This window comes from Gigantopelta aegis, chromosome 12 (genome assembly GCF_016097555.1).
Source record: "Gigantopelta aegis isolate Gae_Host chromosome 12, Gae_host_genome, whole genome shotgun sequence".
NCBI lineage: Eukaryota > Metazoa > Mollusca > Gastropoda > Neomphalida > Peltospiridae > Gigantopelta > Gigantopelta aegis.
In genome coordinates, this window is record NC_054710.1 from 29443027 (window position 1) to 29462106 (window position 19080).

Sequence of the window (19080 nt, forward strand, 5' to 3'; positions counted from 1 at the left end):
AGAAATTTGTATAATCGATTCTCTGTATATATACCAGGCTAGAGATTTTCAAATCTATCTTAGAGTCCCAATATCGTAAAACCATTGTAGGTGATGACATCACTCCAACACACACCATAGTGACATCATAGCCTATGTCGGTTTTATGATATTGCAGTGCTAAGATAGCTTTTGAAATATGGGCCCAGTGCATTTAGTCGGTCCCCCTTGAATCCAGGTTAAAGTTTGTTTTGTTTAATGACACTACTAGAGCGCAATATTGATCATTGGCTATTGGATGTCAAACATTTGGTAATTTTGACATATAGTCTTAGAGAGGAAATTCCGCTATATTTTGCCATTGGTAGCAAGGGATTTTTTATATGCACCATCCTACAGACAGGATAGCACATACCATTGCCTTTGATATATCAGTTGTGATGCACTGGCTGGAATGATAAATAGACCAATGGGTCTGACGGAGACTGATCCCAAACGAACCTCACATCAAGCGAGCACTTTACCACTGGGCTACGTCCTGCTCCCCCCCGCCCCCAGGTTAAAGAGCCTGTCCTTAGCAGCCACTGTAAGATGTTTTAATCTCACAGCTTTTTTGGCAACTGAAATCAAATATGCCTTAAAAAATGTTCTTGTTTAGAATTTTAGTGTCAGTGTGTTTGTGGTTGTATGCTAATGTCTGTAGCATGAGTCACGTTTCATTTTACGTCGTAATATATGTTTTCATACATGTATACAAATATTGGAAGGTAAAATCTAGTTTGGCCTACTACAGACATTAGAATGTCAACAGACACCTTGTAAATACAGACAACGATATTCTAAATGGGAAAACACATTTAATATGTAATGACAGTCATCTGTAAACATATTATATTGGTAGAACTCGTTTTAAAGGCCACTCTAGCACAGTTTTTATTCATGGCTCCCCTTGATTCAGATTATGCACACAATATGTGCATATGATACGGGATAAAGTCTGGTATCACTGAAGCGGTTTTATAGAGACCAGGCTCCATATTCATAAACATACTTAAGTGAATGTATGATACTTATTTGTGTACTTTTATGAATACGGAGCCAGGGATTTGAAAGTGTAAAGGTCCAAAGAAAGTGTTAAACAGTGTGGGGTCGACAGATATTATTAACTGTCACAACTAAAAATAAATCTTAATAACTTAATATTAATGATCCGTACTTTCTGGCCATGACATAGAAAGATGGAAAAATAAGAGAAAGAAATGTTTTATTTAATGACACACTCAACACATTTTATTTACGGTTATATGGCATCAGACATATGTTTAAAGACCATACAGATTTTGAGAGGAAACCTGCTGTCGCCACTACATGGGCTACTCTTTCCGATTAGCAGCAAGGGATCTTTTATTTGCACTTCCCACAGGCAGGATAGCACAAACCATGGCCTTTATTGAACCAGTTATGGATCACTGGTCGGTGCAAGTGGTTTACACCTACCCATTGAGCCTTGCGGAGTACTCACTCGGGGTTTGGAGTCGGTATCTGGATTAAAAATCCCATGCCTCAACTGGGATCTGAACCCAATACCTACCAGCCTGTAGACCGATGGCCTAACTACCATGCCACCGAGGCCGGTAGGAAGATGGAAGAGTTGTATATTTTATTGTAATTTCTACAATTTATTGTGAACACTGATGTAATCTTGGTCATTATTCATGTACAGTGGGTGGCAGGATGTATGCAGTAGTAAAGTGCTCGCTTGATGCACGGTTGGTTTGGGATCAATCTCAGTCAGTGGGCCCATTGGGCTATTTCTTGTTCCAGCCAGTGCATCACGACTGGTGTAACAAAGGCTGTGGTATGTGCTATCCTGTCTGGGATGGTGCATATAAAAGTTCCCTTGCTACTAATGGAAAAATGTTGCAGGTTTCTTCTCTAAGACTATGTCAGAATTATCAAATGTTTGACATCCAATAGCCGATGATTAATAAATCAATGTTCTCTAGTGGTGTTGTTAAACTAAACAAACTTTATTCATGTACATAACATGCATCCTCTACACAGCTGAACTATAACTGTGGAGTTATCCCCCTTATATTAGGTACATACATGTGCACAAATAGTATTTATTTTCACACACACAGGAACCTAACTGGTAATGGATAATATATAAGAATGATGGTATGTAAAAATTAATATTTAGATTGGAAGAGAGTTAGGTATGAACCCCCCCCCCCCCCCCCCCTTATAAAAGTGCATATAAAAGATCCCTTGCTGCATTAGAAAAAATGTAGTAGGTTTCCTCTGATGACTATAAGTCAGAATTACTAAATGTTTGACATCCAATAGCTGATGATTAATTAATCGATGTGCTCCAGTGGTGTCGTTAAACAAAACAAACTTTAACTTTTTATTTTTGTTTCTCAAAATTGTTTTATTACACAGTCATACTTTGGTAGCCTTTTAAAACAATTGTTATACTATGTTTAAAAAATTAAAAAACTGTTGTTGTTGTCTTTTTGGTGATCTTTAAGTTTGCAAATGTCAATTTGAAATTTGTTTAAAGACAGACCCAAGTTTTTAAACACTAAGACATATTTTACACCATTAAAGCAGTTTTTGACAGCTGAAATGAGTTATTACTCAGATTTTATTGTTTAGATTATCCATTTCCGTACATCCGAAGTATTTCTGGTCATCCTGGTGTTTTTAATATCACAAAATTCATGTTTCATATTTTAAAAAACACACGTGCATCTGAGAAGAAACGGTTATGGGAGGAAGGAAATGTTTTATTTAACGACACACTCAACACATTTTATTTACGGTGATATGGTGTCGAACATATGGATAAGGACCACACAGATATTGAGGGAGGAAACCCACTGTTACCACTTCATGGGCTACTCTTCGATTAGCAGCAAGGGATCTTTTATATGCACCATCCCATAGACAGGATAGTACATACCATGGCCTTTGATATACCAGTCATGGTGCACTGGCTGGAGCGAAAAACGGTTATGGAGTCGAATTCTTGTCTGTTTTTAACAGTATTTCACCGTATTAACATCACAGACTCTTGTTTCACTCTTTTGTAATTTTATCCAGATTTGTTACACGTTTGTAGATTAACTAAACTTTGTGTCCATTTTTTACAGTCTAAAACTAGGGTCTGCACCTTTAACCAACACTCTGAAAACAATATTGTGCTATGTAGTTTCTGTTATTTGCTCTTTTTTTTTCAAAGTTGTTTTATTTGTGTTACAGGCAGCCAGATTAAGTTGGTTCAGAGATGCGTCATCATACAGAAAGACGAGAAAGGCTACGGGCTGACGGTGAGCGGAGATAACCCCGTGTTCGTACAGTCCGTCAAACAAGGTGAGCTAAATACAGCACGCACACCAACTATAAAGTCAACTAGACATACAACACGTGCACCAACTATAAAGTCAACTAGACATACAGCACGCACACCAACTATAAAGTCAACTACGGTACGCATACCAGCTGTAAAGTCAACTAGACATACAGTATGCATACCAAGTATAAAGTCAATTATGGACGCATACCAGCTGTAAAGTCAACTAGACATACAGCACGCACACTAACTATAAAGTCAACTACGGTACACATACCAGCTGTAAAGTCAACTAGACATACAGTATGCATACTAAGTATAAAGTCAACTACGGTACGCATACCAGCTGTAAAGTCAATTAGACATACAGCACGCATACCAACTATAAAGTCAACTACGGTACACATTCCAGCTGTAAAATCAACTAGACATACAGTATGCATACCAAATATAAAGTCAACTACGGTACACATACCAGCTGTAAAATCAGCTAGACATAGAGAATGCATACCAACTGTAAAAACAAGGTTATAGTACACATTCTAACTATAAAACTAACTAGACTGTATGCACACCAACTATAAAAGCAACTATACTGTACACAGACAGTATGCACACCAACAGTAAAACTAACTAGACTACACAAAATTATTATTAAAGCAACTATAAAATCATCTAGACTACAAAACCACTATAAAATCAAATAAACTACACAAAACAGCCATAAAATCAACTGAATGAATCCATGAATGTTTAATGACACTCCAGTGTAAAAATACATATCGGCTATTGGGTGTCATAAATATTTAAAATCAACTAGACAGTACACTAAACAACTTTAAAATCAACTATAGGCTGCCACACAGGGAACACTTTTTTTCATGCTGTGGAATTTACTACAAATTATTTATTTCTGAGCTGATGGTTTTCTAAATTGCACATAAAAATTGTATTTTTTGGTTATACCCATAAAAACACTTACTTTTTTTATTATGTTAAAAGAAACTGAAATTATTTACAAAAAACATTTTTTGTAGAAGGATGGGACGGACTATAGACAGTACGCACACCAACTATAAAATCAACTAGACAGTAAGCATACCAACTATAACATCAACTAGACATACAGTATGCATACCAGCTGTAAAATCAACTAGACATACAGTATGCAAAAAAACCTGTAAAATCAACTAGACATACAGTATGCAAAAAACCCTGTAAAGTCAGCTAGACATACAGTATGCAAAAAACTGTAAAGTTAACTAGACATATAGTAGACAAAACAACATCAAAGTCTAATAGTGTTACAGTATGCAAAACAACAATTAAATCAACTAAACATACAGTATGCAAAACAGCTACAAAAATAGTAGGTAAATGTCTGCCATGAGCAAAACAAAGTCACTCTAGTTAACTTTTAGACTACTGTATTAATTTTTGACAAAAACCATGTTGAGTGGGTACAAGTTTTTATTTTTATTCACGTTTACTTACGGGCATTTGTAGCCAGCTGTCCAGTATTTATGTCCATTATTCCCAATAACAGTGGTTTTATGACCATGATTTTTTTTTTAAACTACGATTCATATCCTAATATTTGGTAATTTTCGATGTTGGTAGAACAGTCAAATTTATTATCAAATTAGCTGTCACAATCAGCTATCGATCCCTGAAAATTACCGTGATATGCTGCCATTGTTGAGCGAAAATACTTTCTGAAAACCACTTTTTCAACAAAAAATTCCAAGGTATTTTCTATTGAAAAAACAAATCTAAAGATACAGGAAACTGAGTTTTCTTCCGTTTTCTGTTATATAATTGTTTTCGGTAAGAGTAGTGTGCAAAATGGCGGGAAATATGAATTGGGGAATGCACTGTATACAGTGTGCATTATGTTGACTGCTGTGACGTCGGGCGAGATATCTCGCCTGCAGTAGTCAGAAGGGTAAACATGAAGTTTGAAATTTTTTATGTTTTTATCAATTTTTTTTTATTGCAATCCGATCAGTTTGAAATTCCCCTAAAACTTCCCAGGCGAGTGTGAAGGGGGGTGGGAGTGATCATTCACCTTTCCTGGCGAACACTGAGTCAGTTTACGAGGAAAAAAACCCTTATTTTCTGCAGGGATGTGAGAGCCATGCGGAAACGCAGAAATGCACTTTCCCATTTTGTTTAAAAAAACAAAACAAAAACATGATTTTCAATACTGTTGACCGCACACGGTTCATTTGCATGTTTTCACGGTTTAAAGTTTATGATGTGTCCCTTATATTATAAGTTATAATCAGTTTAGATTTGTTAGCATTTAATGCAATTTTTGACACTTCCAGGGGTTGCAAACAAAAATTTTCCTTCAGGGGCCCTTGAATGGCCCCTGGACCCATGCCGCAGTAAGCTTTTTTGTTCAGCCCCTCTCACATCCCTGTTTCTGTTTTTGCCTAATTATGATCATGATCATGATCATAGAGCTTGGTGCATGTACAGACACTTCCTTTCGGTTTCCACGCTAATGCTGATGCATAGCTTTTGTACTCTGACTTCCATAGACTTGGTTTGAGTTCGGAGTTTTCCTTCTCCTAGGAGAGTTTCCTTACTAGGATTCTGAGCCTCTCCAGCCCAGTTTTGATTTTGGAGTTTGCTTTTCCTAGACCGTTATTGTCCGGTCCATATCAAGCTACTGTCACACTTTGCTGGATAGCGTTAACGGACGTCCGACGGAGCAAAAGAAAATTATCCGGTGGTGAAAGTCATTTCCGTTGCTGCTCGAGGCCTTTCGAACGGAAGAATATCCGATATTTAGTGAATAAAACGCATAATGACCACACAATCACCGGACAAGTACAGGACAATTACCGGCCACTGTAACAGACATTACCGTACGGGTAGCGAACAAGATCCGGTCAAAGCGAAAGCGGAACGCATGAGAAACTGACAAAACGTTCTTTGAACGTATTTGTACAGGTCACGTGATGGACAAAATGGGTATAAATAGTCCGGTGAATTAAACACAGTATCATCAGGCTCTACCCCTCCCACCATGGAATTGACCACTGGAGAAGTCAGAGACCGAGTCCAGGGTGGGCGTGCCTGAACCGAAAGGATGTGGGCACGTTAATATAGTTCCCAGTCCCAGTTAAGCTCCACTTCCTGCCATGGAATCGGCCACTGGCGAGGTCAGCGACCGAGTCCAGGGTGGGCGTGCCTGAACCGAAAGGATGTGGGCACGTTAATATCGTTCCCAGTTCCCAATTCTCAGGCTCCAGTTGGCTCAACACCTCTCTCCAAGATGACCAAGGGGAAATCCGGGAAGGCTGGGAAGGGCAAGGACAAGGCACGGAGGAAGGCCAATCTGTGCCTGGATCAGGGCCACTTGATACTGTAGGCGGAGTCTCACACGACACTCCATCATGAAGGTCCTCGCGGTACCAAAAGGTCTTGAGGGGATGAAACAGGGAAGCCACATTATATACCCCGGAGGATGTATGTCGCTGTCCGTTTCGGATCTGGTGAAGACCCATTTTTACATGTACAGTACTTATACTGTACTTTTCCTGAAGTCGTCAGTTTTGTCCTGTGGACCCCGTTACACATCCGTTATTCATCAGTTCCCATGCGTTCCTTATCAGGTAATTGTCCGCTGAACATGCGGTATGCCTCAGTTTCATCCGATGCATGTCAGGTTGTAGTCCGGCAGTGAGTTATGTCCACCGGACATCAACGAATGCGAACTGACAAGTACAGGACGAGGAACACACGAGTTCCGAACAAAACACATGCCCAGCGCACAACAACCGTACACCCGGTGGACGCCTTTGCCCGGTGGAGTCCGTTCCAAGTTTTGTGCATGCACCAAACTTTACGCCGGATTGAACGGACCTCGCCGGACCTTGCCTGACAAGGAACTCATTCGGATTGAAAATTTTGCTCTCCGTCGGACGTCTGTTAACGCTATCCGGCAAGGTGTGACAGTAGCTTTAGTCTAGTCTCTACCCTTTGACCAGTCCAGCTTGGGTGATCCTACCAGGAGCTGATGCTCCAGCTGGCATAGCTCTCCGGGTCCTCACCACGTCAAGGAATGATGGACCATGAGATAGTTTGCCTAATTAAAACAGATCGTCAGGCAGGCGATTTCTCCAATCATGCCTAAAATGGAATGTGTAAATTACACACACTTAGCTTTGTTAATAAATTAATCCAACTCCTGTGGTTAGGAAGTCTGTTTTTGTCCACACTAATCCTTTCCTGGTGGTGGTCATTAACATCGTGTGGTAATTTACATGTCGTTCATTGCATTCTAACAAAGTGTCATGGCTGTCTGCAACAGACACATGTTTTAATGGATTTTTATCTGGCGATAATATAAGTGTATAGCTTACAGGACGATGGTCTATGGAGGATTATTAGCACGGAATAATTCAGGAAAATATGTTATTAGTAAGTTTTATAAATTTTTTAAAATTTAGTTTTTTTTATTTGGTTATTTACAATCTGTGCACCTGTTAGGGTTTTGTCCAGTTCGACTAACTGGTACTCCATAAAAAAGATGTGGTATATGATGTCCTGTCTGTCTATAGATAAAGTTTGTTAAAAGGACAGATCCTAGTTCTTAAACACTAAGGCATATTTTTCACCTAGACCCTAGTTTCAAGCCGTAAAAAATGGACACTAAATTTAAAAACCTGTAACAAATTTGGATAAAACGGAGTGAAACAAAAGCCTGTGATGTTGAAATATCCTTAAAAATAGACTAAAATGTGATTCCATAACCATTTCTCAGACACACAAGTGTTTTTAAAAATATGAAAAATGCATTTTGTGGTATTGGAAACACCAGGATGACCAGAAACACTTTGGTTGTATGGAAATGGGTAATCTAAAGAATAAAATATAAGTAATGTTTGATTTTCAGTGATCATAAACAGCTCTAATAGTGAAAAATGTGCCGTAGTGTTTAAAAACTAGGGTCTGTCCCTTTAAAGTTGTTTTGTTTAACGACACCACTGCAGCATATTGATTAATTAAGCATCGGTTATTGGATGTCAGACATTTGTTAATTCTGACACGTAGTCATCAGAGGAAACCCAGTACACTTTTCCATTAGGAGCAAGAGATCTTTTATATATGCACTTTTCCACAGACAGGACAACACATACCACAGCCTCTGAACAGTTGTGGTGCACTGGTTGCAACGAGAAAAACCCCAATCAATTAAACCGAGATGGTTTGATCCGGTGATGCAAGCCCTTCAGGCGAGGGCTCAATCGACTGAGTTAAATCCTGCCCCCCCTCCAATCTATAGAAAAACCATATGGCCATAACAAGGGAACTTATCCCTGCCTGCCCTATGAATAAAGGTCTCCTAATTTTTCCACTTTTTTTTATTACCCCAGAAGAAAATTATTGTCCTTCAAAGATATATTATGATGCTCAATGTACCATATTCCCAGTATCCTGAAAATATATTTAAAAAAATAAAATTGCACCCCCAAATGTAGACTTCTTTTATTATGCTGTAATAACTAATAGGTTAGAGCTGCTTACTGTGTGTAATAGCAGCAGGATTTTTTTCTTACACTCTGTCAGTGTCACAGTTGGTGTATGTTACACTAAAGGGTGATAAGTGGTAGTTTATTATTTACTTGGGTGTAATAGCAGCAGGTTTCTTCTCTTACACTCTGTCAGTGTCACAGTTGGTGTATGTTACACTAAAGGGTGATAAGTGGTAGTTTATTATTTACTTGGGTGTAATAGCAGCAGGTTTCTTCTCTTACACTCTGTCAGTGTCACAGTTGGTGTATGTTACACTAAAGGGTGATAAGTGGTAGTTTATTATTTACTTGGGTGTAATAGCAGCAGGTTTCTTCTCTTATACTCTGTCAGTGTCACAGTTGGTGTATGTTACACAACTAAAGGGTGATAAGTGGTAGTTTATCATTTACTTGGGTGTAATAGCAGCAGGTTTCTTCTCTTACACTCTGTCAGTGTCACAGTTGGTGTATGTTACACTAAAGGGTGATAAGTGGTAGTTTATTATTTACTTGGGTGTAATAGCAGCAGGTTTCTTCTCTTACACTCTGTCAGTGTCACAGTTGGTGTATGTTACACTAAAGGGTGATAAGTGGTAGTTTATTATTTACTTGGGTGTAATAGCAGCAGGTTTCTACTCTTACACTCTGTCAGTGTCACAGTTGGTGTATGTTACACAACTAAAGGGTGAGAAGTGGTAGTTTATCATTTACTTGGGTGTAATAGCAGCAGGTTTCTTCTCTTACACTCTGTCAGTGTCACAGTTGGTGTATGTTACACTAAAGGGTGATAAGTGGTAGTTTATCATTTACTTGGGTGTAATAGCAGCAGGTTTCTTCTCTTACACTCTGTCAGTGTCACAGTTGGTGTATGTTACACAACTAAAGGGTGAGAAGTGGTAGTTTATCATTTACTTGGGTGTAATAGCAGCAGGTTTCTTCTCTTACACTCTGTCAGTGTCACAGTTGGTGTATGTTACACAACTAAAGGGTGATAAGTGCTAGTTTATTATTTACTTGGGTGTAATAGCAGCAGGTTTCTTCTCTTACACTCTGTCAGTGTCACAGTTGGTGTATGTTACACAACTAAAGGGTGATAAGTGCTAGTTTATTATTTACTTGGGTGTAATAGCAGCAGGTTTCTTCTCTTACACTCTGTCAGTGTCAAAGTTGGTGTATGTTACACTAAAGGGTGATAAGTGGTAGTTTATTATTTACTTGGGTGTAATAGCAGCAGGTTTCTTCTCTTACACTGTCAGTGTCACAGTTGGTGTATGTTACACTAAAGGGTGATAAGTGGTAGTTTATTATTTACTTGGGTGTAATAGCAGCAGGTTTCTTCTCTTACACTCTGTCAGTGTCACAGTTGGTGTATGTTGCACAACTAAAGGGTGATAAGTGGTAGTTTATCATTTACTTGGGTGTAATAGCAGCAGGTTTCTTCTCTTATACTCTGTCAGTGTCACAGTTGGTGTATGTTGCACACCTAAAGGGTGATAAGTGGTAGTTTATCATTTACTTGGGTGTAATAGCAGCAGGTTTCTTCTCTTATACTCTGTCAGTGTCACAGTTGGTGTATGTTGCACAACTAAAGGGTGATAAGTGGTAGTTTATTATTTACTTGGGTGTAATAGCAGCAGGTTTCTTCTCTTACACTCTGTCAGTGTCACAGTTGGTGTATGTTACACTAAAGGGTGATAAGTGGTAGTTTATTATTTACTTGGGTGTTGTTAGCAAATTTTTTGGGGTGGGATGTAGCCCAGTGGTAAGGCATTCACTTGGGATCGATCCCCATGAGTGGGCCCATTGCGCTATTTCTCGCTCCAGCCAGTGCACCACAACTGATGTATCAAAGGATGTGGTATGTGTTATGGCGTCAGACATATGGTTAAGGACCACACATATTGAGGGAGGAAACCTGTTGTTGCCACTTCATGGGCTACTTATTTCAATCAGCAGCAAGGGATCTTTTATATGCACCATCCCACAGACAGGGTAGTACATACCACAACCTTTGATATACCAGTTGTTTCACTGGCTGAAACGAGAAATAGCCCAATGGGTCCACCAACGGGGATCGATCCTAGACCGACTGCGCATCAAGAGAACGCTTTACCACTGGGCTGCGTCCCGCCCCTGGACAAAGGAAGTGGCCCAGGCCTGAACGTGCTTCCAAGACAGGCGTGCACTATGACAGGTTACTCTAGTTGAACGTGCACATTAAATCGTTTCCAAGTCCATTGTGACATGTTATTTGTACACGGGTAGATAACTGATTAATTTTTTCTGTTTGTAGATGGCGCTGCAGCCCGAGCAGGAGTTCTGCAGAATGATCGGATAATTAAGGTACGTGTTGGTTGCCATGGTTATTACTATTAGTCCCCTACCAGCCTAACTGGAGGGTACTATAGGTTTTGTCTCCTTCCTTCAGTTTGTCTGTTTGTCTGTCTGTATGTCTGTCTGTATACATGTAGCGTTATCATGTTCTATTACAGACTGTCATTTAAATTTGCCCGTTTTCAACAGTTATAGCTCTTGAACTTAACCTTTAGACTACTGGATTAATTTTTGATAAAAAAAAACATGTTGAGTGGGTACAAGTTTATAATATTTACTCACATATATTCATTTAAATAATTTATAAACACATAAAATAAAGTTCATATTTGAATCGGTAAGTATTATTTTTGTGTATTTTTCTAATTTTTTTGATATTTTAGATCTGTTGATGTTGATTAAAATTACGGTCATTTTGTTGCCAGCTATCCAATATCTATGTCCATTATTCCCAATAACAGTGGCTTTCTGACCAGAATATTAAAAAACCCCACCTAACTACGATTCATATCCCAATATATATGTTGATTTTCATTGTTGGTAAAATTATCAAATTTATTATCAAAATAACTGTCACAATCAGCTATCAATCCCTGAAAATGACCATGGTATGCCGCCATGGTTGTCAAGTGAAAACCACTTTTTTAACTAAAAAATCCAAGGTATTTTCAACTGAAAATTAAAAGTGTAAAGACACAGGAAGCTGAGTTGTCTTCAGTTTCCCGTTGATAAATGGTTTCAGGGGAGTGTCGTGTGCAAAACGGTGGGAAATATGAATTGGAGAAAGCACTGTATACAGTGTACAGTATGTCGACTGGCGTGACGTCAGGCGAGATATTTTGCCTGCAGTAGTCAGAAGGTTAAGAGATAAAAACAAATTTTCCCTGCACATTTGTTTTGGCAATACCTCAAGATGTGGAGCTGAAATTTTGTGTATAGCCTTATCCTGTTGTGTTACAGTTTCAAGTTTGACTTTATTGGCAATTTACTAATGTTTTCACAGAGTTGTGACCCCTGAGCTTGGGAGATACGAAAATTTGTTGGGGCCCAGTAGGGGATATGTATTTGTGTTTGTGCCAGAAAGAAATTTTTGTGTATGGCACTATGAAATTGAATATTTTTTAATGTGTGCTGAATGCGATAGGGGGTATTGGAGTCTCCAATAGAAAGAAAATGGGTTAGGTTTAGGGTTAGGGTTAAGAAAATCATACAGTAATGATAAGAATCATTAATTTTGTCAAAAGGTCAACTTAAAAAAATGAAGTCTGCAAAAAATCTGGGTATGGTGCCATACCCATTAAACCCTCTGGCAGAAACCCTAACTATGTGTTGCTTTAGCTGCACTCTTATAGCTGGGTAGTGGATTTGATTGTGGGGGAGAGGAGCTGACGATTGCAGTGATGTGGATGAAAGATGTGTATGTGTGTGTATAGATGGATGGATGGATGGATGGATGGATGGATGGGTGGATGGATGGATGGATGGATGGATGGATGGATGGATGGATGGATGGGTGGATGGATGGATGGGTGGGTGGGGGTGGATGGATGTGGTGGATGGATGGATGGATGGGCCGATGGGATGGATGGGATTATTATGGGCCTGTGGGTGGGTGATATTTAGTGTGTAGGTGTGTATAGAAATGGATAAATGGATGGATGAATGGATGGACCTGTGGGTGGTTAATTATGTGTGGGTATGTCGATGGATGGATGGGCCTGTGGGTGGGTGATTATTTGTGTGTAGGTGTGTATAGAAATGGACAGATGGATGGATGAATGGATAGACCTGTGGGTGGTTAATTATGTGCGGGTATTTCAGTGGATGGACGGATCTGTGGGTGGGTGATAATTTGTGTGTGTATGGATGGATTCTTGTTATTAATAAATAAAATTTGAAACTGGCCCCCATTCTTCAAACTGAGACGATCACTGTCCTGTAAAAGTGTGAGCAGTCACATGAGGTTTCAAATGAACTTGATTAAATATTTTTACTGCTAGGCAGTCAATTGGCTGTGCTCCTAAAGCTTTCCACATGAGTGTAGAGGGGAGCCTTTGTGAGAGATCGCTCAGCTTTCCTAATGAAGACTGGGTCACAATGTTGTAGTGGTTGGGCCTTCTAAGTTGAGAAGCAGTTTTAAACTAATTATTCAGATATAAACTTTACTATAATTTTATGTAAATTAAAATTTATGTCTGTCTCTGTCTTCTCCCCCCCTCTCTTTTCCTCTCCCCCTTTCTCTTTCTCTCTCTTTTACTCTCTCCCCCTCCCCTCCCACTCCCCCTCCCAAACTCTCTCCTCCCCTCCCACTCCCTTCCCTCTCCCACTCCCTCTCCTCTCCCTCTTACACTCCCTCTCCCCTCTCCTCTCTCCCTACCTCCCCCTCTTCCCCCTCTCCCCCCTTTCTCTCCCTCTCTCTCTCTCCCACTCCCTCTCCTCTCCCTCTTACACTCCCTCTCCCCTCTCCTCTCTCCCTACCTCCCCCTCTTCCCCCTCTCCCCCTTTCTCTCTCTCTCTCTCTCTCTCTTCTCTCTCTCTCTCTCTCTCTCTCTCTCTCTCTCTCTCTCTCTTTCATACAGTATAATTAATAATTATATTTTCGACATAGTTGGTACTAATTTCTAAATTTGAATAGTTGTATTACGCTCCAAGTTGATAAGCAAATTGGTGTGCTGCTAGTGTACAGCTTCCATGTTGTTGCACATAGAGACACCCACCATGTAAAAAATTCTGGATCTGCACCTGGTGATTACTTACTACCTGAATACTCAAGGAATTTTATGTGTCGCTCACCACAAATGTCACTCAGTTCCATTAATCTCTCCATCAACTGAGAAAAAAGCAAGAGAAAAAAGCAAGAGAGAGAGATAGAGATAGAGAGAGAGGGGGAGAGAGATAGAGAGAGAGGGGGAGGGGGAGAGAGAAAGAGAGAGAGTCAAAGAGAGAAAAAGAGAGATGGAGAGAGTGAAAGAGAGAGAGAAAGAGAGAGGGAGGGAGAGAGAGTGAAAGAGAGAGACACAGAGAGAGAAAAAAAAAAAAAAAAAAAAAAAAGACTTCAAATGAAAGGGACACAACTCTGTCAGCCTTGCATGCAGCAGCTTTCCGTCCCTCCTTCTCTCTCACTCTCTCTGTGCACAAGGAAGGTTCCCAGTGTAGGAGGTCAGGAGAGGTGAACGAACAGGATCCGGTGGAGGTGTACCGAGACGTGCTGGAGTCAGGGAGAGTTCCCCACCAACACTGACAGTAATTAGCCTGCTTCTCACCACAGACTTACCTTTTGTCAGGGAGTGAAAGTTTTCATGCCACTTTTACAGTCAGATGGAGGGAGTGAAGTTAGTGTGTGCTGGGATTGTACAGGATTTTTCACTTACTGAACCAGCTACATGTAACTAAGACCCATTTTGTGAACATTCGTTTTGGAGGTGATTCCAGTTTGAAAGTTAGATGTAGCTATATAAATGGAAGGTAAATTTATAAAGATTTTTAATTGTGTGTGGCAAAATTTTTAATTGGAGTGTTGGGATTGTACAGGTTTTTACTTACTTAACCAGCTAATGTAGCAAGAGCCATTTTGTGAACACTCGTTTTGGAGGTGATTCCAGTTTGACAGGTAGATGTAGCTATATAAATGCAAGATAAATTTACAAAGATTTTTAATTGTGTGTGCCAAATTTTTAATTGGAGGGTTGTGATTACACAAGTGTTTACTTACTGAACCAGCTAACAGAGCCATTTTGTGAGCACAAGGTTTTGAGGTGATTCCAGTTTGACAGGTAGATGTAGCTATATAAATGCAAGATAAATCTGGAGAGAATTTTAATTGTATGTGGCCAAAATGTTTTAATTGTAGTGCTGTGATTGCACAGGTTTTTACTTACTGAACCAGCTAATGTAGCTAGAGCCATTTTGTGAGTACATGTTTTTGAGGTGATTCCAGTTTGAAAGTTAGATGTAGATATAAAAATGTAAGATAAATTTACAAAGATTTTTAATTGTGTGTGGCCAAGATATTTTAATTGGAGTTTTGGGATTGTACAGGTTTTTACTTACTGAACCAGCTAATTAACACAGCCATTTTGTGAGTACATGTTTTTGAGGTGATTCCAGTTTGAAAGGTAGATATAGCTATATAAATGCAAGATAACTTTACAGAGCATTTTAAATGTGTGTGGCCAATTTTTTTAATTGGTGTGTTGGGATTGTACAGGTTTAATTGTAACAATAATTCATTTATTAATAATTAACAGAAATAAAAATATAGTGATTTGTGTTTTTCACGTCTCAGAAATCCTGTAAAAAGTTACTAAATTTAGGCGACATTAATCTAGCTGTGGGAATCCCTTGCTACTAATGGAAAAAATGTAGCGGGTTTCCTCTCTAAGACTATGTCAAAATTACCAAATGTTTGACATCCAATAGCCGATGATTAATAAATCAATGTGCTCTAGTGGTGTTGTTAAACAAAAAATAAACTTCTAGCTGTCGGAGTGTGAACAAAATGCATGACCCTGTTATAGTGTACTGCCTATAGATAATCATTAATTAACAGAAAAAAAAAAATATGTAACCTCAATTATCAATAATTAACAGATATATATATATATATATATATATATATTTTTTTTTTTACCTCAGTTATTAATAATTAACAAAAATAAAAAATAATTATTAACAATGGTGATTTGTTTTTCAGTTGACAGAATTAAGTCCTGTAAAAAGTTTCTAAATTTAGGCGACATTACTCTACATGTACATGTGGGTGTCATAGTGTAAAGAGTGTCTGTGTTGTGGTGTGTAATATGTAGGTATGTGTCAGCGCTGCGCTGGGCGTGGCTGTGATTTTGCACCAAGTGTTACACGCTGGAGACAGCCACCTGATGTGTAGACCAAGTTATAGTGACCTCAGTGTAATGGGGAGGGGTGTGTGTGTGTTTGTCCCACTAACTGTCCAGAGGTTAACACCTGATTGTTTACATGTGTGTGTATGTGTGTTTGTCTGGAGACAGCCACCTGATGTGTAGACCAAGTTATAGTGACCTCAGTGTAATGGGGAGGGGTGTGTGTGTGTTTGTCCCACTAACTGTCCAGAGGTTAACACCTGATTGTTTACATGTGTGTGTATGTGTGTTTGTCTGGAGACAGCCAGGTGATGTGTAGACCAAGTTATAGTGACCTCAGTGTAATGGGGAGGGGTGTGTGTGTGTTTGTCCCACTAACTGTCCAGAGGTTAACACCTGATTGTTTACATGTGTGTGTATGTGTGTTTGTCTGGAGACAGCCACCTGATGTGTAGACCAAGCTATAGTGACCTCAGTGTAATGGGGAGGGGTGTGTGTGTGTTTGTCCCACTAACTGTCCAGAGGTTAACACCTGATTGTTTACATGTGTGTGTATGTGTGTTTGTCTGGAGACAGCCAGGTGATGTGTAGACCAAGTTATAGTGACCTCAGTGTAATGGGGAGGGGTGTGTGTGTGTTTGTCCCACTAACTGTCCAGAGGTTAACACCTGATTGTTTACATGTGTGTGTATGTGTGTTTGTCTGGAGACAGCCACCTGATGTGTAGACCAAGTTATAGTGACCTCAGTGTAATGGGGAGGGGTGTGTGTGTGTTTGTCCCACTAACTGTCCAGAGGTTAACACCTGATTGTTTACATGTGTGTGTATGTGTGTTTGTCTGGAGACAGCCAGGTGATGTGTAGACCAAGTTATAGTGACCTCAGTGTAATGGGGAGGGGTGTGTGTGTGTTTGTCCCACTAACTGTCCAGAGGTTAACACCTGATTGTTTTCAACCTTTGTGTGTGTGTGTGTGTGTGTGTGTGTGTGTGTGTGTGTTTGTGTGTTTGTGTCTGTCTGTCTGTCTGTCTGTCTGCCTGGTATGGGTGTGTTTTGTGTGTTGGTCTTGAGACAGCCACGTGATATGTAGACCAAGCTATATTGACTGTAGTGTAATGGTGGGGGCGGGGATGGAGTGTCCCTTAACTATCTAGAGGTTAACTCCTGATTGTTTTCCGTGTGTATGTGTTTGTCGGTCAGTCTGTCTGTCTGTTGGTGTGTGTGTGTGTTATGTGGGCGTGTCTGGAGACTGCTTGGTGAAGTGGAGACGAACGCAACAGATACACATATCATGTTAAATTTCAGTACTCAACTAATATCATGGATGAAACTTTCAGAATTATGGATTTTAGTGCTATCCCAAAGCTGTTAGTGTCCTTATTTGATGAAGTATGGGGGTGGTGGGTGCAGCCCAGTGGTACAGCACTGGCTTAATGAGTGGTCGGCCTGGAATCGATCCCCATCAGTTGGCCCATTGGGTTATTTAAAACTCACTCCAGGCAGTGCACTGCGTCTGGTATATCAAAGGTTGTGGTATGTACTATTCTGTCTGTGGGATGGTGTATATAAAATTAAGAAATAATTCCATTGGCCTAGGGGTCTAGGAATAATAACCAGGTCCCGCCATTATTGAATTGAAACCATGTAAGTGACAGATATGCAAAATTTATCATCAACCTAACAATACAAACCACAGTATGACTAATAATCACATGGGGGCGGGGGTAGCTCCGTGGTAAAACGCTCACTTGATGGGCCCATTGGGCTATTTCTCGTTCCAGCCAGTGCACCACGACTGGTATATCAAAGGCCTGTGGTATGTACTATCCTGTCTGTGGGATGGTGCATATAAAAGATCCCTTGCTGCTAATCGAAAAGAGTAGCCATACATGCCAACTCTTACAGATCAACCGTAAGACTTAAGATTTTTTTAGCATTTGACAGTCTTACGGGCGTAAGACAAGTTCCTTACGGGTAACACGCATTTTTAGGTTGTATTTTTTTCATTATTATTATTTTTACATGACTCGTTATCATCTAAGTAAGCCATCCTTCGTGAGCCTACATTAAAACACATACAAGTCGGAAATAACAACTTCTGAGTAAACGTGAACGCTATTTGTTATTTGTACATCTACTTTGCGCAGGCTTGTTTCGAGCCACTTCCGTTGGATTGAGTAGTCTTTATTTTCATTTTCATGTTGCCTTGAATTTAAAATCATCAGTTCCCTGTCCTTTTACAGCTCACTTGTGGATTTCTTATGGATTTTTGTCCACAGTCTTTACAGGTGTTGATCAGTAAAGGTTGGCATCTATGAGAGTAGCCCATGAAGTGGCGACAGCGAGTTTCCTCTCTCAATTTCTGTATGGTCCATAACCATATGTCCAACGCCATATAACCGTAAATAAAATGTGTTGAGTGCATTGTTAAATGAAACATTTCCTTCCTTCCTTCACAATAATCACATAATCTAACTTGCCTGAAGAGCAAGGGACGAGATTTAGCTCAGTTGGTTGAGTGCTCGCTTGAGGTGCTTACGTCACAGGATCGGACCATCTCGGTGGGTCCATTCAACTGATTGGGTTTTTTGTTGTTCCAGCCAGTGCACCACAACTGGTCAAAGGCTGTGGTATGTGTTGTCCTGTCTGTGGTAAAGTGCATATAAAAAATCCCTTACTGCATAAAGAAACATGTAGTGGGTTTCCTCTGATGACTACGTGTCAAAATAACCAAATGACATCTAATAGCCGATGATTAATTAATCAATGTGCTCCAGTGGTGTCGGTAAAACATTTATTTTCATTTCAACTTATTTTCGTGCTTTTATCCAATTAAGGTTCAAGCACGCTGTCCTGGGCACACACCTCGGCTATCTGGGCTGTCAGTCCAGGACAGTGGGTTAGTTGTTAATTGTTAGTTGTTAGTGAGAGAGAGAGAAGAGGGTGTAGTGGCCTTACACATACCCATTGAGTCGTTAAAACTCGCTCTCGGTGGGAGCCGGTACCAGGTTGCGAACCCAGTACCTACCAGTCTTATGTCCCGAT

General features: G+C 39.8%; 1 protein-coding gene across 11 annotated transcripts in view; it reads left to right on the plus strand.

Annotated features, from left to right (window-relative positions):
* Window positions 1-19080, plus strand: part of LOC121386174 (rho guanine nucleotide exchange factor 11-like) — a 178999-nt gene that overhangs the window by 39147 nt on the left and 120772 nt on the right. For 10 of the 11 annotated variants that reach the window (XM_041516978.1, XM_041516973.1, XM_041516976.1 and 7 more), the window contains exons 3-4: window positions 3247-3357; window positions 11159-11208. In XM_041516978.1, the coding sequence (XP_041372912.1) occupies window positions 3247-3357; window positions 11159-11208 (161 nt within the window). Of the gene's footprint in view, window positions 1-3246; window positions 3358-11158; window positions 11209-14273; window positions 14665-19080 lie in introns of those variants that run through there. The other variant, XM_041516983.1, reaches the window with a different exon arrangement.